General features: G+C 44.4%; 1 protein-coding gene across 1 annotated transcript in view; it reads left to right on the top strand.

Moving 5' to 3' along the window:
• Positions 1 to 1238: 1238 nt before the first annotated feature.
• LOC138740647 (uncharacterized) overlaps positions 1239 to 17651 on the top strand; it is a 57631-nt gene continuing 41218 nt past the window's right edge. Inside the window, exons 1-2 of the mRNA XM_069893637.1 lie at positions 1239 to 1566; positions 16947 to 17133. Coding sequence (XP_069749738.1) covers positions 1376 to 1566; positions 16947 to 17133 — 378 coding nt within the window. The 5' untranslated portion in view covers positions 1239 to 1375. The remainder of the gene's footprint in view (positions 1567 to 16946; positions 17134 to 17651) is intronic.

Below are 17651 nucleotides of genomic sequence, written 5' to 3'. Positions count from 1 at the left end.
CCATCTCGGGCACAGGAGTACCCATCAGACTCAGATAATGAATCCATACAGACTGTTGCCTCAGGTGCCCTGCGAGCCACAGAGCTCATTCTCATTCACAGACCATAAGGGTGAATGGAGTGAACTGGGATTCATTGGTGGGGTGTTGTGCTGAAGGGTGGGCTCACCTTCCGACTCCGTCCCCATCTGCCCACATATAACTCTCGATCCGAGACCTTGCTCCATCAGGGGCCTCCTCTACCACCATTGACTTTTAACAGACAACCCCTCCGCCCTGCAACTTCAACTTTAGGGGAGCACCCCCTACCCCAGGCCACTGTTGTTGCCAACGATGTACTAGCTCCACACTCCCCCACCACCCCACCCCGCGACAAACGGTTAAGAGATCCACACCACAAGCTGCTCAAGACGCTACGGCAACATCCCAGCCATTGCCACATCATTCGCTGTGGCAGAGGAGACTCCCTGATAGATTTAATCTGTAAAATGTATAGATGTATCATTGTTCTACCTTCTTTTTTCTCACCCCACAGGACTCTTCTTAAAAAGGAAGGGTGAATGTGGTAAACCACTGTTATGCCATGATTGGCTGCTGCTGGCTGGACACGCCTCCCGAGAACGATCCTACCCATAGTCCCTTACATGTTCCCCTTTCTCTTTGCTTTGACCAGTTGGTGATTGTTCCTGTCTTTAGTTAATAAAAGCCTGATCGTTTTACAATATCAGACTTTCCTGATTATTGATCACCAGTATCCAAAAACAATTTCTGCTGTAACAGTTTTCAGCCAACACCATTAAATGTTAGGACAATAATGAACAGGACAACTTAGTTTTCTAGATTTTTATTGCCTTGTTTAAGATTTTTTAAATATCCCATTTTTATTAGACACTATTTTTTTTGTCAATTTGTCTACATATAATGCAAGACTTTGTAGAGAATATTCCATAATTAATGGAACATTGAAATTTCAATTTTGGGCTAGATTTTGTGACTGGCTGTGCTATAAGATTTTTGGACATCTGGCAATACTGGAAGGAGGCGGGCGGGGGAGAGAGTGGGCTGAATGGGAGAACGGTTCAGCTCATGATTATAGGACGGGCGGATTTGATGGGCCGAATAGCTTCCCATGTCTTACGGAATAGGAGCCAAGTAAGGTCGATATTTACTGCAATGCAAACAATGCATCACTTTGTTGGAGAGTGCAGGGTTGGTGGAGTTTATTCAGCGTGGTTCAGAGTTGAGGGTGGGAAGGGTAGCTCCCCCGCTGGCTGGGACGGCCAGGGGCGTGTTCTGATAGCCGGCCGAAAGCCGTGGAGGTTGAGACGGAGTGGCCCGTGCACCTTGACGCTGGTCTCCCCAGACCAGGGCGCCGGGATGTGGGACGGGAGCGACCACCTTTCCCAGTTGCTGTGTGCGGACCGTAAGCGGGTGCGGCAGACGGTGGCGAACCTGGTGCTGGATCTGCAGCGGCGCCGGGAGAAAGCGGTACGATCCCTGCTGGGGGATCCCAGCAGCCAGCAGCTCCTGCTGACCCTCTGTGATTTCCTGGACTCGGGAGAGACGCGGTGAGTGAGTTGGCCAGTCAGCGACTCTGTGCCCTTCACACCTCTTCACCTCCCGCAAGGGGGACAGGACATTCTCAACCGTCCCCTGACCTCGCCATTCATTGAACGGAGCGTCCCGGTTGAAACTTCTTGCACCGGGGCGGCTAAGAAACGTGCAGGGAAACTATCTGAAATGCACACAAAGCAGGCGATTAAGCGGCGGAGCAGTTAAGAGATGGTTAATAAACGCACGTCTATTAATGTAGACGTACACTGGTCGTGCTGCTTGTTGCACGCTGTCAAATAAAGAGCTGGAACCAGACGGTGCACTGCATTGGACCCTTTTTCTTCAAAAGATTGGCTTCCTGGAAAAAAAAGGGATGTTGAAAAACAACTTCAGATGAACACAAAGATCATTTCAGATTTGCTGTATCACTAGGAAGTTGGAGAAACATTAAATTAACTTTTATTGAATTTAGCATGTTTCATCTGTTACGGGCCCAGAGGACCCCAAAACCCAGAAGCAATAGAAATTCACCAAGACAAATGGTTACTGAAACAAAAGTTACCTTTAATTTTCTTTAAACATAAAACAGGATCAAGCTTTAACTTATTACTATTAACTTAACCCCTTTCCATTTCTAAGTGCATATGTTTGTAATGTTCAGAAAAGTTCTTTGATTCTCACTTCTCACTCCTCCAAGTTCACTGGTATCAGGCAATTCTTATACTGTGCACAGAATTTAACATTTATGCATTTTCACCAAGCTCTGATGCTTAAATGGTTACCGCTCAGGAAGGTTCTTGTCAGTTTCAGAGAGAGATGTGTTGCTCATTAGACACATACGAACTGATTCCCTCTGATCAGCCACTTCAGTGTCTTGCTGAAGAAGCTTTCCCCATCAGGGTTTTCCAAATGATAACCTCTTCTTCTTCAGGTCACCACAGAGTTCCTTTTGTTTTTCATTTCCTCTTGTAGGGACCACAAGGGTTTTTATCAGGCTGAACTCAGAACTCACAATCCGTCTTCAAAATGGGGGTTCAACAAGCGGTCAGCTTACCATGACTACAGAAACTAGTTCTCTCTTTTTCTCAGAGAAGGCCTGTTTGTGGATAAAGTCAAAAGGTTATATGCACTCCAGATCCTTCACACAAATGACACAATGCACCAACCACTAGTTGGTGGAAAGGAGTTGAAATTTGAGGGAAGTGAGTTAAAATAATACTAAAGAGGGTCTAGAATTTTGGTGAACATGAGCACAGGAGTGAGGTGGATATTAAAAACGAGTTCCTTCATTGGGATAGGATGCATTTCTGAATTAAAATGGAGGAGACATGGCCCTCAGTACCACAGCATGTCATGATGGAAAATGAGCCTTGGGGGTCATGGAGTTTAACAGCATTTATAAAGGCTCACCAGTGGCAATCAAGTTGTCTACCTGATTCTTTCACTTCGGTCAGCTAACATTCTTCTAAACCTTTAAAGAGAATAGAGCTAAAGAGCATCTAAATATATGATCTCACAGTATATAAAGCAAACTGCTGGAGGAACTCAGTGGCAGAAAGAGGATGGTCGATGTTTCAGGTCGGAGCCCTTCACATGGCGATTCTTTTTCTCCCATTAATGAGTTCCTACACTCTTCTACTAGTAGATTGTTGCTCCATACTCAAACATCTACTGTCTCTTGTGTTGCCTGACTTGCCTCTAAGTCACAGAATGAATCTGCCCCAATCCGAAGTGATAATGATGGGCCCAATGTAAATTTTAAACAAATCACAAAGGACAATGAGCCAGCATTATGCAATAATCACAAGGACTTCAATGTGCATAAAGACTGGGAAAACCAAGTTATTAGAAATAATACAAATGAAAAGTCATGGAGTGCATAAAAATGGATATTTAGAAGTGTTCTTTTGTTCAATGAGAAAGGGTAAATCAATACAAATATAAAAGTAAAGAGATCATGTTGCAGTTGTTATGACCCCAGAGGACCCCAAAACCCAGCAGCAATAGATATTCACCAAGACAAATGGTTACTTAAACAAAAGTTGCTTTTAATTATCTTTCAACATGAAAACAGAATCAAACTTTATCTTATCACTATTAACTTAACTAACCTAACTTAACTGCCTTCTAATTCTAAGCGCACGTGTATGTAATGTGTGTTTAAGTTTAGAAAAGTTCTTTGATTCACAGTCCAATCTCACTTCTCATTCCTCCAAGTTGGGAATGGAGTCATGATATGTCTAGAGGGAGTAGGGAATGATGTCACGGTGTACTTAGAGGGAGTAGGGAATGGGGTCCCAGTGTGTATAGAGGGAGCAGGGAATGGGATCCTAGTGTATGTAGAAGGAGCAAGGCATGGGATTCTGGGGTGTTAGAGGGAGTGTTGGAAAGGGATCCCGTGTGTTTAGAGGGAGCAGGGGATGGGATCCTGGTGCGTCTAGAGGGAGCATTGGAATAGGGTCCTGACGTGTTTGGAGGGAGATTGGGAATGGAGTCATGATATGTTTAGAGGGAGTATGGAATGGGGTCCCGGAGTGTTTGGGGAGCAGGGAATGGGGTCCTGATGTGTTTAGAAGGAGTAGGGAAAGTATAGAGGGAGTAGGAATGGGGTCATGGTGTGTTTAGAGGGAACAGGGAATGGGATCCTGATGTGTTTAGAGCAGTGGTTCTCAACCTTTTTCTTTCCACTCACTTACCACTTTAAGTAATCCTGATCCCATCAATGCTCTGTGATTAGTAAGGGATTACTTAAAGTGGTATGTGAGTGAGAAGGGATGGTTGAGAATCACTGCTCTAGATTCAATTGTTACTGAAATATTTTGCATGAGAAAAATTGTCATTGGCCCATTTCCTTTGGAGTTATGAAACCGTGCACATAACGAGACAAATAGGTACGATTAAAACAGTGGTTTTGAAACTTTTTCTTTCCCCCCCACATATCAGCTTAAGCAATCCCTTACTAATCACAGAGCACCTATGGCATAGGGAATACTTAAAGTGGTATGTGAGTGGAAAGAAAAAAGGTACAAATCATTGCATTAGAAGGAGCAGAGAATGGGGTCCTGGGGTGTTTGGAGGGAACAGGGAATGGGATCACAGTGTGTTTAGAGGGAACATGGGAATGAGATCCCCGTGCGTTCAGAGGGAGCAGGGCTTGGGATCCGGGGGTGTTTACATGGAGCATTGGAAGGGGGTTCCGGTACATTAGAGGGAGTAGGAAATAGGATCCCCGTGCATTTAGAGGGAGTAGGGAATGGGATCCCCGTGCATTTAGAGGGAGCAGGGAATGGGTTCCCAGTGTGTTTAGAGCAAGCATTGAATAGTATACCAGTGTGTTCTTCTAAATGTCAAAATCGAATCTGCATCCATCACTTCTACTGCTAGCTCATTCCGCACTCTCACCATCCTCTGAGTGAAGAAATTCCCCCCTAATATTCCCTTTAAACCTTTCACCTTTTATACTCAACCCATGTCTGCTAGTTCTTGTCTCACTCAACCTCAGTGAAAAAAGTCTGCTTGTATTTAGCCTAGCAATCAATACCCCTTATAAATTTACAAACCTCTATCAAATCTCCTCTTATTCTCTGACATTCCAGGTAATAAACTCCTAACCTATTCAACTCAACTCTTCAAGTCCCGGCAATATTCATATACCAGTAAATTTTCTCTGCACTCTTTCAATCGAACTGATATTTTTCCTGTAGCTAGGAAAGCTATTTAGTCTCTCCTTTTTCAAGTGAACCCTACTCCTGATGTAGGGCTCATGAATTTGTCATTTACCTGTCATTCTTCTTGAAAACATGGACTATATTTACCCGGCACTTTGCACGTGACCTGTGAAGATTTAAAAGTCTAATCCAGAGCCTCAGCAGGCTCTTTCGTTGTTTGCCATAACAACCTGGGATAAAACTCCACCATGAAATATTTCAACCTGGGTATTCATCTAATACACTATGCTGGTTCCAAACTCTACACTGATATTTTTAAAGTACTGTTTCAAAACCAATTGAGAAGCTGTGGAAATAAACAAATCATTTTTTGTGGTTTATGAATCTCTGAGGTTCCAGTATCGTACAGAGACCAAAAAAGCACACACTTTTCCACGTTCAGAATGATGCATATTTCTTTATTGTTTTGAATTCATTTCCAATTGCTTCTTGGGCTGTAACCCTCGTTTCACAGCAAGATCTGCTAGCCTTGTGAAAGAATCCACACAAAGTTACATAATGCCTTCATGAATACATCTGTATACAATAGAGGTTTAGAACCATAGAACACTACAGCACAGAAATGGACCCTTTGGCCCCTCTAGTCTGTGATGAACTATTATTTTGCTTAGTCCCACTGACTTGCACCCAGCCCATATCCCTCCATTCCCCTCCCATCCATGTACCTGTCCAAATTTTTCTTAAATGTCAAAATTGAGCCTGCATTTACCAATTCAGCTGGGAGCTTGTTCCACACTACTCTCAGCATGAAGTTCTTCCTAATATTCCCTTTAAACTTTCCCCTTTCACTCTTAACCACTGTCCTCTAGTTTTTACCTCATAACCTCATTGGAAAAAGCAGCTTACATTTATCTCTATTTTGAAGCTCACATGAGCCCCTTTCCAGTGGCACCTTGTCCCAAGAATTAACGGGGAATTAACTGGGACAGGGTCCAGTGGAAAAGAAAAAATATCAGCGTGCTGGTGTCAAATGACATTAAATCACGCTGGAGATTCTCATATCCCCAGCTTCAGCTGACATCAATGTGTTGATTTAACCAGTTGAAAAAGGACAACTTCCACCCATTCCATTCGAAGATAGATTCTCTGATACCTGGGGATGAATGTGTTCAGTAGAAAAGCAGACAGTGTTCCAGTTAGAAGTGGTCCAGTGGAAACAGCACAAATGGCTTCCTCTCCCGGGATGCCAGTGGATAAAGGGCTATTGTTTAGAAGCAAGCACACCACACAAAGCCACTGTTCAAAATGATCACATAAAGAGATGCAAAAGGAATAGCATGTGCCATACCTAAAGATTTATTACTGATCTTATCTGCTTAAAATTGAATGTTTTGATCTGGGTTTCGCAAAAGGGTAATACTTAAAGCTTCCCAAAGTTGGCCAAGTGATTTTGAGTCTTTCATCAGAGATTTTCCTTTCTCGGATACCAGCAGCATTGGAACATCTTTTGGGAAGTTTCATCACTTGAGCTTCAGCCTACCAATCACCCCACCTCAATGCCCTTCCCATTGGTTGTCTGACATGCCAAATGATCTACAATGCTGATATATTTTGAAGAGTGGGAGGAAACTGGAGCACCCTGAGGAAACCCACGCAGACACAGGGAGAACTCACAAACTCCTTTGCAGGATTCGAACTGCTACGCTATCTGTGCCACTAACCTGATACTCTTTTTGTGGAATTTTCATGTTCTCCCTATTACTGTGTAGGTTTCCCCTGTGTTTCCTCCCACACTCCAAGAGAGTGCTGGTAGGTTAATTAGTAACTGTAAATTGCCCCTGGGGGTAAGTCCGCAACAAAAACCAAAGGGATGTTGATGATGTGGGAGAGAATGAACTGCCGATTTATGAGGAGAGGAAATGGGGTTGGTTTGCTGAGAACTGGCATGGGTCAAGTGGGCTGAAGGACCTCCTGTGTCAAAAAAAGCAAGAAGGTTCTAAGGCTGACTTAAATGGAATTCTTTAATTTTTATGAAGGTGCTCAGATGTTTTCGCTAATGTATGTGCAATAAAGGTGAGATAGATAAATAGACGAAGGATAAATGACACCAAACATTTGATGCAAGGGGAACTGAGGTTAGTGATGGGAATTGTTTGAAGAAGTAAATCAGCAGCAGGGGTCAGAGAGACCTGACATTGTAACTTCTCCATACTCTCTTCAGGCTGATTGTGATTTAATGGGCCAGATCGTCCTGCATTCCACTGGCTGCTTGAGGTGCCTGCTTGCACTGACCAGACCCGCACAGGCAGGGGCACAATAGCTGACCCTTCAAACCGAGACCTGCCTTATGCAATGGAATGCACTTCAGTGTTTGAGCTGGCTTTAGGTGTTTCCACCTCACACTCGTGGTGGAAAAGTGGTAGAACTGTTGCCTCAGGTCCAGTGATCTGGGTTCAATGCTGACCTCGGGTGCTGTCTGTGTGGGAGTTTGCCTGTTCTCCCTGTGACTGGGTAGGTTTTTGCCAAGAGAATCTACTTCCTCCCAAAGGTTAAGCAGAAATATGCATCATTCTGAACATGGAAAAGTGTGTGCTTTTTTGGTCTCTGTACGATACTTAAATTGCCTCTGATGTGTCGTTAAGTGTTGGGATCCTTCTCCCCCCCACCCCCCGCCCCCAAACACTGTAGACCATTGATGTGAATGTCGGAATAATGAAATGGGTTTTCTGTAAATGGAGGCTTGAAGGTTGGTGCTGACTTGATGGGCTGAAGGGCCTTTTTCCACACTCTTAAGACCCTGAGAGTCTCTTTCATGATTAGAGGCCATTTAAAAAGTGTTCCAATAATTTTAAGAAAATAATGCCCTTCCCATTGGTTGTCTGATCCAATAATTTTAAGAAAATATCAAATTTAATTAATAATTGTCTTGTGACAATAGCAAAATACTAAAAGCAGAAAAATAATGCCTTCATACATCTTGGACAGGATACACCAATCCTCCCTGCTGCAAAGCTGATGGCCCAGATGTGCAGGACATCTGGCTGCTCTCAGCCCACCAGTGCAGTGCCGTTGGCCTGAGTGGGGAATCTAATGTTGTGGGATGCCAGACGTGGCAGCATCTGTCCTCCGTCTTGTCTCTGACCTGTGTGTTTCTTCCTTCAGTCATCAAAGAAGGGGACAAGCTGACCTGCAGACAGGAGTTGGCTACAGAAAGTGCGTTGACTTCAAACTTGCCAACTTGCAAGTCTATTTGTCCAACACTAATTTTAATTTGGAGCTTTACTATTCCTCTCAAAAATAAATATTTTAAATTAAATTGTTTACATTTTATTCACAGCACGGTAGAAGTCGATTCCGACCATTTAAACCCGTGCCATCCAAATTACCTGCAACCCCTTAAATTTTGGATGGTGGGAGGAAACCAGAGCACCCAGGAAAAACCCATGCAAATACGGGAGGAATGTACAAACTCCTTATAGACAGCTTTGGATTCGAACCTGTGTCACCGGTGCTGTAATAGCATTGCGCTAACCGCTATGCAAATCTTGCCACCCTACATTCCTTGTGTACCGGTGCATCTATGGAACATCATTGGCAAAGCAAGGCAAAGCCAGCTCTGACAGTCTGAGACATGAAAGGGTTATGTTTGCGCAACCCACATACTCCCAATCTTCTTTCTGACACAGCATTTGTGTGCTTTCCTTGTCACAATGACAAACAAGCTGAGGTCAATTGTACTCACACAGTCTTCTCTCTGTTGGACAGATACATTGGAGTTTGTTGACTTTGGTAACTGTGGAAACACAGGTTCTTTTGTCTGAACAGGAGCTGGTCAATTTGTTTGTGCAAGCCAGGTCCAAACGTGTTTGCAAAATGGTGCAAATAGAAACCAGGTCCTCGGTTCAGAATCCTTTGTGTGTTCATTGCTAATCAGAAGTGTGATGGGTTTCAAGACCAAATTCATATTCTGCCTTAAATACAAGTGTCGGTCACAGTCAGCATTAGACTGGCAAACACAGTGAAGGGTTTGGTTTTGAATCTAATAATGATTTGCTTGGAGCTATTGTATCTACTACAAAATGTGTATGGGAAACCTACACTAATTTACATAATATTAATAACCAAGTATAGTCGAAGAATTGAAGGGGCTAATTAAAAATTGTTTCTATATTCTCTATTTATTTAAACCTTGTCCCTTGTTGTAATGGCCTAATTAGCTAAAATAATATTTTGTCTGCGTGATCTGCTTGACTGAATTCATCATAACCTGAGCTAACCTTTTATTTACCTCTCACAAGAATGTAACACCTCACCAGTTCACACCTTTTCTAACATCTAACCTTTCACATTTGTTTTGCTTTGTTTTTCTGTTTTCTTCTCATGAGATATAACAGCTGTATAGTTCTACATGGCTGAGGTCTGCTGCCTGTGACTTGTGTTTATCCATATTCTGCTCTTTTACTTAAGGGCATGAGGTATGTAGGTTGCCTTTTCAATTATTCACTGACTAGCCTTGACCACAGAATAGGTGAGGTGTACTCATTCAAAGCCTCCTGATTCCCTCTATCCTTGTTTATTCTTACTAAATGTACATTGCTTGTTTTATTTTCCCCAGTATGGCAGAATAAAGCAGTACCAAGGTCCTCTTTGGTCCATTGTACTGGTGCTATCCATCAGGAAGAGGTCCTCTCCAAATAATAGTCTCTCTTTGAACACTCACTCCATGGATCCCGTAAAATGCTCCCTTCGCGACTTTGACTCTGCTTGAGATTCGCCCATTCGTGGAATCGTGCTCTCTCAGGATTTTGTAAAGATCGCCTCCTCATTGTTATAAACTCCAAAGCATATACTGCAGATCTAGCTTTGTGAATAGCTGGTTAGAGGGCAACCTTCTTATCCCAAGAGTTAGTGTGGTAAACCACTGTGTGTATATTTAACTGTCTGGGCACACCCATTGGCTGACTGTACCAGTGGCCCCTTCCACAGACTCTGGAATAAAGGTGATTGTTCCACAGCCCTGTCCCCAGTTTAGTACAGTTGACCAGCATGGAAGTACCTCCGTTCTATTGTGAATAAAAGCCTGTCAGTTTTACATAACTTCCAGTCTTTTGGAGTTATTGATGGTGCATCAATTTTATTCACAATAATTTTTTATAAAGGAGCAGGTCCTGAAGCCGGAGAAGTTGGAACATGACCCTCAATCACCTGAACTCTGGCTGCGTTGCTTCGAAGCGTTCCTGCAGGCATCATCTGTCATAATTCAATCAAGGAAGGATAAGCTCCAGGTACTGCACTCCAGGGTTGGACCCCTGGTGTACTCAATGATCAGGAATGCCTCATCGTATCTGGAGGTTATGGATATCTTGTACCTTAGGAAGGTAAACGAGGTCTACACAAGACACCTCCTGGCTACCCGAAAACTGCGACTAGGAGAATCAAGAGCTCAGTACCACTGGGCCCTGCAAACCCTCGGACAGGTCTGAGAATGTCAGGCCATGATGGCTGCGGAGAACATTGAGGACCTGATGAGAGAAGCCTATGTCTCAGGCATCAGGTCCAATTAAATCCATCAGAGACTATTAGAGCAGGGTGAGCTCAACTTGTTGGGGGGTGGGATCATTCCGGCAGGCTCGCTGGAAGTGCCCCTCCAGAACATGGAGGCCTACTTGGCTGACAACACAGCTGCCTTGTGGATGCCCTGGGCGCCGCCATCTTGGGATGTGCTGTCACCATCACATCCCGCCAGTGATCCAACCATGGCAGCAATATTCCACGAGCACCTAACACTACTAACACCATGTCCTGCCAGCGACCCGACTATGGCCGCTGTACTCCGAGAGCACCCGAAGTGCTATTTCTGCGGCCTGGGCAAGCATCCGAGGAAATGTTCCCAACAAAAGATGCGATTTGCTCGAGCTGCGGGAAGAAAGGACACGACGCGAAGGTGTGTAAATCCAAACCACCTCTACCCATTAGCACCACGTGCAGGGTGTGGGGGCCTCCATCATAGATACCATCTTTCAGACCCAGCAGCGCCATGTGAGAGCCATGGGGGCTGCCATCCTGAACACCATCTTCAGGATCCAGCAGTGCCATGTGTGAACCGTGGGGTCCACCATCTTGGACGTCACCATCTTGCAACCAAATGCACAAACTCTCTGCTGCATTGATAAATAGCGGCCCAACACTGGCCTCCATCACACTGGAACAAGGTAGTCTCCACCAGCTCATCAGAGTGATGATGGACATTCAGGTAAATGGCCATGTGATGAGTTGCTGTTCGATTGTAGGAGCATGGAGAACTTCATCCACCCCAACATGGTGCAGTGCTACTCCCTCGTGATAAAGCCAGGAAGCCACAAAGTCTCCTTGGCCTCAAAGTCCCATATAGCCATTGTCCATGGCTACTGCGTAGTGACCCTGACTGTGCGGGCCATGGACTACAAAGACTTCCAACTCCTAGTGACGTCACAGCTCTCGAGCTGGACTTTCACTGCCACCTTAAAAGTGTGATGATGGAGTACAACAGGCCCCATCGTCCCCTCAGCAGTTTTTAAACCACCCACTGTGCTTCACTGGCAGTTACCCCTATGCCCCCCTTCCCATCTGCTCCCAACCAACAATCTGAACCTGATCATTGCCCACTGTGTATGACCTGTGGACTCTCCAACCTCAAGATCACACCTTCACTGCTGTTTGCTAATCTCATCCCGTCTGTCAATTCATCACCACCAAAGGTAGGCAGGACTGTGCAGGGGACAGGGCCTTCATTAGTGTGGAGATGCAATGGTTACCCAACGAAGGGGGGTCATTGAAGTCAGCAACGGCCCTTAGAAAGCACAAGTGGTGGTGGTGAATGAGGAGAAAAGCAGAATGGTCATTGACTACCGTCAAACCATTAATAGATATATACAGCTGGACACATACCTTCTCCCCCGCATATCCAATATGGTGAATCAATTTGTGCAATATCGGGTATTTTCCACTATCGACCTAACGTGAGCATACCACCAGCTCCCCATCCTCCCTGGAGGATTACCAATGTACTGGTTTTGAGGCAGATGGCCACCTCTACCACTCCCTGATAATCCCCTTCACCAATGGTATCTCAGTCTTCCAGCAGGAGATGGACCGCATGGTGGACCAATATGAGCTTCAAGCCACGTTCCCGTATCTGGACAGTGTCACCATCTATGCCCATGACCTGCAGGACCATGATGCTAACCTTCTTAAATTTCTCCAGATTGCTAGACTCCTTAACCTCATGTACAATAAGGTTAAATGCATGTTTTGCACAACCCGACTTGCCATCCTTGGTTGTGTCATGGAGAACGGAGTCATTGGCCCCAACCCCGACCGTATGCATTTGCTTTTGGAATTCCACCTTCCCCACAGCTTCAAAGCCCTGAAAAGGTGTCTGGACTATGCCCAGTGGGTCCCCAACTATGTGGACAAGGCCTGTCCCCTCGTTAAATCCATCTCTTTTGTTAAAATCAGTGAGGCCCCATCCAGCTTTCAGCCACATTAAGGCAGATGTTGCCAAGGCTATAATGCAGCCGTGGTTGAATCCGCCCCATTCCAGTTGAAGAGTAAAGCATCTGACTTCACTCTGGCTGCCACATTTAATCAGGCAGGCAGACCCGTCATCTTCTTTTCCCGCACATTCAGGACCCCGAAATTCGGCACTCCTCTGTCGAGGAGGCTCAAGCCATTGTTAAGGCGGGGTGGCACTGGAGACACTATCTGGCCGACAAACAATTTACTTTGCTGACTGACCAATGTGCAGTTGCTTTCATGTTCAACAACCAGCAGTGAGATAAAATCAAAACCAACAAGATAATAAGGTGGAGAATTGAAATTTCCACCTACAATTATGATATCTTTTACCAGCCCTCAGATGCTCTATCCTATAGAAACTTGAGCCCGCGCACAGATAGACCACTTGCAAGCCCTCCACAATGATCTCCAGATAATTCCACTTCATCAAAGCCCACAATCTGCCTTACTCCATTGAGGAGATCAGGACGATGTCCAAAATCTGCCAAGTCTGCGCAGAGTGTAAATCACATTCTATTGACTAGATAGAGCGCAGCTGATAAAGGCCACCCACCCCTTTGAACACCTGAGTATTGATTTCAAAGGACCCCTCCCCTCCTCAGACCACAACGTGTACTTCCTCAACATAATTGAAACGAACTTGCATTTTCTGTTCACCATCCCCTGCCCGGACATGACTACTGCCACAGTCATCAAGGCCCTACACAGTCTCTTCACCCAGATTTGGTTTCCCTGCTATATCCATAGCTACCGGGACCTTCCTTTATGAGTGACAAACTGTGCCAGTACCTGCTGACCAGAGGCATCGTCACAAGCAGAACTCCAGCTACAACCCATGTAGGAAAAGGCAGGTGGAAAGAGAGAACACTACATCTGAAAGGCCATTCTTCTAGCCCTATGGTCTAGAGGCTTTCCAGTCTCCCACTGGCAAGAGGTCCTCACTGAGGCACTCCACTCGATCAGATCACTCCTATACACTGAAACCAGTGCCACTCCACATGAAAGAATGTTTTCCTTCCCCAGGAAATCTGCAACAGGGACCATGCTGCCAACCTGCTGACATCCCCAGGGCTGGTCCTACTCTGGGAAGCATGTGAGGAGCCATAAGTTTGACTCCCTGATTGAAAGGGTCCACCTCTTCCACACCAACCCCAATACGCCTATGATGGGCACGAGGATACCTCCGGGACTCTGGAGACGAATACTGATCACCCCGCAACCCCTTCTCCTTTCACCACCCATGATGCACCAGGGCCATGACATGTTGCCCCAGTGGATGGCATGCCTGACTCATTGCCACGCATCCACCAAACCAATGCTAACGACTGCATGCAGTGTGTCCCGGATTGTCTAGGACCCCATCACTGTGTCGCAGTCCCAGCCGGTGCTTTGATGATCGCAGCGGCAAATCAGACCGCTCGCTGGACTCTTTTTAAAAACAAGAAGTGAATGAGGTAAACCACTGCTTGTCTATTTATCTGTCTGGACCCATTGGCCAAATGTACCTGAAGCTCCTTTCTCAGACTTCTGAATGACTGTTCTACAGCCCCTCCCCAGTTCAGGACAGTCGACCAGCATGGACGTGCCTTCATTCTATTGTGAATAAAAGCCTATCAGTTTTACATAACTTCATTGATGGCGCATCAGTTAGTCTTTTAGACTGCCTCCAATGGTAGTTGCAACAATACTTACCCGTTTCAAAACCCCAACCTTCATGTAAGAAAGGCCAAGATGCTGCCTGCATCCTAACCACGCTGCTTCTATCTTTGAAGTATTTCTGATCCCTCTGTATTTTTTCTCCATTAATAGCTTGCATGCTTCAGCAATGTACTGACCTCCTCTTTCCCCACATTAAACTCTTGTTTGCAATGCACAAACATGCTGGAGGTTCTCAACAGGTCATACAACATCCGTAGGATATTGCCCCAAGTGTTTTGCACTCGATTCCAGCATATGCAGATTTTATTGTTTATCCTTTAACTTAAACTCCATTTGCCAAGTTCTTACCCGATCAACTCAGCCTGTCTATATTATGTTGCAAAATCCCAATATCCCCATCATAGCATGCCCTCTCATCTATTCTAACAAGTCTGCAGATGCTGTGATTGTAGTTTAATACACAAAAGTGCTGGAAAAGCTCAGCAGGTCACACAAAGTTCTTTAGGGCAAAGATGCATAACCAATGTTTTGGGCTTGAGCCTTTCATCAAGATAGGCAGGCGCCTGAATAAATGATGGGGAGAAGGGCAGTGGGAAGAGTTCAGGACCACAGGATACAGGTCATAGGTGGATATAAGTGGGAGGGAAGATTGTTATTGGCCTTCATTTACACCCTTCATTTTTCCTCCGATATCTAAGATGGAATATGGTCATAGCTGAAGTCAAGTTCATGTCTCACTGAGCTTCTGGAAACTTATTTTTATGTAAGATTTGAGGCTTTTCAACTTCACTTTTCACCAAACCAATCAGTTACTAAATGTCATTCCAAAATTCAAGTAAATATCTTGAAATATAATATGACAAGCATATTTATATTTACTCTGTCAATGTGAAGCACCAGACTTGGCTGTAGGCCATTACTTAAGCTAATTTTTTGTCGAGTTTTTTTTCTTTCAACACATTTCTTTTTCCGGAATATTAATGGAATCAACATGGACAGATACAAAAACACCTGATTCACTTTTCCATCATTTCACGGACTTCATTGACACTGAGTATACTCGTTTATATTGATCACATGGTGAAGTGTAAGTAAGAGCCAAGAGATTTATATTCTGATATTTAATCTGAGCATTTTCTTTCCATTAACTCCTTCTAAAAATATATATAAATCTCAAAGCTGGTGATTCAAGTACTTCCAGCCTCTCAAAGGCTAATTATTGTTATTTATTTCACATTCCTCTGTGTGTATGAACTGCTTGAACCCTACACATTTCAAAGACAAGGAGCTGCTCTTTCCCTTCATCAAAGTTACTGGCAAGTACATAATTTGAGTCTTTATTTTATTATTAAAACCATTCCCTCAGGACAGGAGTTATAATGACTTTCTCCACATTCAATTTCAGTATTCATAAAATAATATTTGCAACCACAAAATTGCACATAACCTCTTTGAGAGAGTTCCCAGCTTTTCTGGATTTGGTTGATATCAGAGTTTGATATGGCAGCCATGGGGAAAGTGCATGGAACTTCGCACAAGTGAGACCAGACCAAGTGAAAGTGGCACAGTGCTTCGAAGGCTTGAACGAAAGCTTGACCCACCAAAGTACTGGAGGGATTTGGCAGGTCCTGCAGGTCCACAGGCTTGATCCCTTCTTCAAGGCCAGAATTATTGGTGATATATTTTTGCCTCCTGTGGATGCTGTGGGACCTACTGAGTTTCTCCAGCACTTTTGTATTATTAACCGCAATCACTGAGTCTGTAGACTTTCTTGTTTCACTGGTGGCCCAGAAGGACCTGCTACTGTGCTGTCTGTCTAAATTTAAAATTCAAAATTTTTTAAATAAAAATGATATTTATTAGTGATTTAATACCTAGTATTGCTGTTATATGTTTTTTTAGAATTGATTTTTGCTTCAAATAACGCTCTTTATTTTTTTTAACATATCGACAGACAACTCAGTAACAGGCCACTTCAACCCACGAGCCCATGCCACCTAATTTACACCCAATTAACCTATACCCCTAGTGTGTTTTGAATGATGGGAGGAAACCGGAGTTCCTGGGGGATAAACGCACGCAGACATGGAGAGAACGTATCAATTCCTTACAGACAATGCAGGATTCGAACCCCGGTGCCAATCACTGGAGCTGTAAAGGTGTTGTGCTAACCACTAAGCCAACTGTGCTGTCCTTGTACTTTTAATTGAGAGATACAGCACTATAACAGGCCCTTCCAATCAGCACTAGCTAAATACAACCAAGAGACCATTCAACCTTCTAAACTCTCCCCGAATATCTTTTGAATATGGGAGGATACCAGAGCACCTGGAGGATACCTATGCAGGTCATGGGGAGAATGTATGAACTTCTTACAGTCAGCAATGAATTCTAATTTGGATAGCTGGCGCTGTAATAGTATTCTGCCGACTGCAACACTAACCAAGGCGCTCTGTGCTATCGGTTAATTAGCTTTTGATGTGTTATTCACTCGAACTCTTTATTTGCAGCTTGTGCAGTAATGTGGCGTACGTACTGGGCACGGTTGCAGGACATGAGATGGGCGCACAACACTTGCTGACAATGGCACAGACCCAGCTGTTGGAGTGTGGCAATCTGCTTGGCAACCTGAATGCCATGTTAACGTGGACGGATGACGAAGCAGTGATGAATGCTGCCGGCGTCCTCGGCGCAGTGGTAAGAGGAAGAGAAGAAGCATGGCCATAATGTTCTCTAAAATCCAAGTGAGGCGAACAAAACAAATTGCACGTCGTGATGAGGGTATCAGAGTTCTGCAACCAGTTAGTCGTAGGTTGGGAGATTGGGCAAATGAATTCAAAGTGGGAAGAACATATGTCTTGATAAAGGGTCCTGACCCAAAACATTTCTCTCTATGGATATATCTTTTACTTCCAAGGATGCTACGAGACGTGCTGAGTTGCTGCAGTATTTCTGTTACTACAATTAGAATGTCTGCAGACTATTGTTTTTCATTTTTTAATCGGAGGATGCCGCCTGACCCATTGAGTCTCTCCGGGTTCTCATTATCTGACTTTTATCACATTGACATTTGTAGGACTTTGCTGCACATAGATTGGCAGCCATCCATCTTATTACACCGGTAACAACACTTTGAAAGCATGTTGTTACTGATATCCCAAAGGGGATGTGAAAAGCCCGATATTAATTAAATTGTTTCTTTGCTTGAGAATGCT

This window comes from Narcine bancroftii, chromosome 1, assembly GCF_036971445.1.
Source record: "Narcine bancroftii isolate sNarBan1 chromosome 1, sNarBan1.hap1, whole genome shotgun sequence".
Lineage (NCBI taxonomy): Eukaryota > Metazoa > Chordata > Chondrichthyes > Torpediniformes > Narcinidae > Narcine > Narcine bancroftii.
The sequence above is the reverse complement of the archived record's forward strand: the minus strand, read 5'-3'. Positions and strand labels throughout refer to the sequence as shown.